At 47.6% G+C, this 3,650-nt stretch overlaps 1 protein-coding gene across 1 annotated transcript in view; it reads right to left on the reverse strand.

Moving 5' to 3' along the window:
- The window catches only part of Rab33a (RAB33A, member RAS oncogene family), a 12,032-nt gene extending 8,659 nt beyond the window's left edge, over window positions 1-3,373 (reverse strand). The window contains exon 1 of the mRNA XM_027433551.2: window positions 3,116-3,373. Within this exon, the coding sequence (XP_027289352.1) occupies window positions 3,116-3,373 (258 nt within the window). The remainder of the gene's footprint in view (window positions 1-3,115) is intronic.
- Between the last annotated feature and the right edge of the window lie 277 nt (window positions 3,374-3,650).

The following is a 3,650-nucleotide window of genomic DNA, read 5'->3' on the forward strand; positions in this document are numbered from 1 at the left end:
TAATTGAAAATATTTTAAAATCTTAACTCCTAGGGTTGCTGTACCAAGTAAGACATAAACTGACTAGCCTGGGCTTGTTTAGTGAATAAACAGAAGATTGTTTAGTTTAGTTTAGGTTTATTTTTATTATTTGTGGTTATGTGCAGACATGTGCACGTGAATGACTGTCCCTGTGGGGACCAGAGGCGTCAGGTATCCCTAGCACTGGAAGTCTGGAGTCCTCTGAAAGAGCAATATGTGCTTTTAACTACTGACTCACCTCTCCGGCCCCAATAAACAGAAGCTTTCAGTTATTAACCCCTAATTATTGGAAGCAGTTCTTTTTAAATTTATTTTAGATGTATTTTGTGTGTATGGGTGTTTTGTGGTGAACATGTAGGAGCTCCGTTCCCTGAAACTACAGTTAGGGATGGTTGTGAGTCATTGTGTGGGTGCTGAGAATTGATCGCAGGTCCTAGAGCTCTTGTTATTGCACAGGGCCTGGGTTCAAGTGCTCTTAACCTCTGAGTTACCTCTCTACCCCCACCATGGGGATTTTTTTAATGTGTGTTAACCAGGACACATTGGATTATAAATGTTATGAGGTACAAGTGGAGCCATGGTGATCAGAGAAAAACGGATGGGGCTTCAGTCTTCTGCGGACGGCCCCGATAAGGAACATGTAGCTCTGAATATGGCAAATAAAGCATCCCCAGCAAAGGCTGTCCTGTGTGCCACCCCGGGACACAAGGGGCAAGCCTAGGAGAGGTCGCACCCTATTCTAGAACTGAGAAAAGCCAGTTGAGGGGTCTCTACCACTCTGCTGCCTGGACTTTTATTTTATAATCTATTTTAGAATCTGACACTGCACCTTTCTCTCTCTCCCCCAAAGGGCGACTAGCTTTGACAGTCATATTCAAACCAGGTTTTGGCACTTGTTCCTTGCAAGCAGTCAAAGCATGAGGCACAATCTACTTCTTTCTTGGTCTCCTGCCAGTTGCCATGCTTTGCCATCTTCCAGACACGCTGGTCTCTCACCTGCCAGTTTTGGCCTTGGTGTTTCAACAGCTTAAAAGGGAGCAGATTCACCATCTCCCAGAGCCGACACTCCACTGAGGGTTCTTGCCGAATTTGTCCTCAGAGGTTCCTCCTTGAACTGTTACAAGGCTTTGTCCTCTTCAAAATATCATCTTCCCCCCAAGCCCATATTAAGCACTTATCTGCACGTGGTGTTGTGCTGATCTCTGTTTCTAGTGAGTCACACTGGCACAGGCTCTGCCCTCTGGGAAAAAAAGTCTGGGATATTTGGCAGAGACTCTGAAACCCATTTGGTTAGATACAGGGGTGATAGGAAGGGAGGAGTGGTTTAAAACCCTCCCCAAGGTCACTGGATAATGACCCCATCCACTATTCACCTCCCAGCCCTCTTTTCTCCCCCATTCATCTCCCTTCTCCCCTAGACCCCCACATACTTCCTTTTCCCACCACCCAAATTCCAGATGGCCTTACCACCCTGGCCTGACTTGTAAGTCCAGGGAACTCTTTAGCTCGACATAACACTTTATTTTCAATAAATGATAACATTAAACGTGAATGATTTTGAAGGTGTTTCAAAATGCATCCATTGATTTATTTCTACTTTGGAAAAAATCATGTCTTAAAGTTTCCAGTGACTGATAGCCATATATTAAAGAAACCAGACACCATAGAGGAAGAAGCCCTGACTTGTGCAAACATTCCACATGAGAGTCCTTGAAAAAGATAGCGACAGATACCTGCATTGATTTTAAAGGGACACGAAGCAATCCCCCTCTCCTCAGAAATGAAAGAAGCAAAAAAGATCACAAGTTCAAAAGAATGTGCTATCTCCCCGACCCAGAGTCTCTTCCTTATCTTCTACCAGTCTTTCTGAAGTGCAGTGTCTTGGCTTGTTTTCTGGAGCCATTTTAAAATGCAATCATTTTAATCACCAAGAAATCTTGCACAATTTGGGAGGTTTCATCAGCCCCTCCAACTCCCCGGTTCTTCTTTCCACTTCACTTAGAAGACAGGACAGGACATGTGGCTACTTCAGTTGTTTGACCAGCAAGAAGTTTACCTTCACCTTTGGCCCTCTCTGGGGTCCAACTAAAGGCTCAAGCAAAAGCCAACTATGAGTCTAGAGGAATTGGTCTTTAGTATCCCCGGTGCCTTCTTAGATTTCCATGACACATAGAGCTGCCCTTGTCATGTACTGCTTCCTGGCAACCCCTCCCTGCACACTCACATATTCCTATCTAACTGACTGTCTACTTTTACTGCACTAAATGAACATACAAAATATTTTTGCTTGACCTACTTAATACACTATACGGAGAGAGTCAAGGCACTTCCTCTGGCCCTCAGATAAGTTGCTCTACATTTTCCCAAGAGGCTTTCTGAAGACAATGCCAGCAAAATGAGTAATGGGCACTTCGTTCATTAGGTTCCCCCAAAGCAAGCAGAGAAATAAGCATTAGAGTGGGACTGGCCCAAAGACCAAGTTTTGGCGTTTTTGAAGAGCCAGCGGGTGATTCTGTCTCAATCTTAAAAGAGCTCGTGGCTTTGTGACACAACCATCTCTCCACTCCACCCCATTCCAACTCAGCTCTAATCTTAAGTGTAAACTATAATGTAAAATAAAGTAGTTTCCATGTTCCATGAATTCCCAACCTTCCTAATGTCACAGGGCTTAGCCAAGATGGTATTTTTTTGCAGCCTATTGGCACCCAAGAGGTAAAAAGACCTCAGGATGTGTAAAGTGCTTTGAGATCCATCCCACAAGACGAGCACTAGAGATGTCTCTCAGGCCTTCCTCTGTTCAGGGGTGTCTCTCCCACTCAGGGTCGAGAGCAATTTCAAATCTGCTTTTCCAGGCAGGAGCTGTAGAGCGAGGGCAAAGGGTAAGAATGCAACCACTCTGGCTTGCCAGAAAAATTGGGTTAGGTGGGGATGGGGTCCCTGAAAGAAGCTAAAAGGGGTGAGGATGTGGCCAGGGTCTTGAGCTCGGCAGGTGGCGACACAGCCAAAGCTAGACATTTATTATCACTAGAGCTATACCCCAGGCGAAACCCCCTCCCCAAGTCCCTCCCTTCCCGGACCTGACCAGCTGGATCACCTTGATCTTCTCGCCCTCGATCTCCACGGTCTTCTCCCTGAAGTCCACACCGATAGTGGCCTCAGTCTTGTCTGGGAAAGTCCCCCCGCAGAAGCGGAAGGTCAGACAGGTCTTGCCCACGTTGGAGTCCCCAATCACGATGATTTTGAAGATACGAATCTGCACGTACTGGTCCATCGATGAGTCGAGCTCCAGGGATGCCAAGCCAGCAGCTGAGGCGGGCTGTAGGCTCCCATGGCCCAAGATGGGCTGCGCCATCTCCCCGGGACAGGACCGGGGTCCCAACCCCACTTGAGGGCTCCACACAAAGAAAGCGGCCACGTTAGTGCGCTCAAGGCGAGAGAGCTTTGTGCGTGCGTGTGTGTGTGTGTGTGTGTGTGTGTGCGCGCGTGTGTGTGTGTGCGTGTGTGTGTGTGTGTGTGTGTGCGCGCGCGTGCGTGTCTGAAGTGTGTGTCCGCCTGTGTGTGCGTGCACTGGCAACGTGTGTGTGTGCGCGCGCGCTTGAAGGGGGTGCTCTCACCCTAGGCACCCCTCC

The sequence above is a fragment of the Cricetulus griseus genome, chromosome X (genome assembly GCF_003668045.3).
Source record: "Cricetulus griseus strain 17A/GY chromosome X, alternate assembly CriGri-PICRH-1.0, whole genome shotgun sequence".
In the NCBI taxonomy this organism is placed as follows: Eukaryota; Metazoa; Chordata; class Mammalia; order Rodentia; family Cricetidae; genus Cricetulus; species Cricetulus griseus.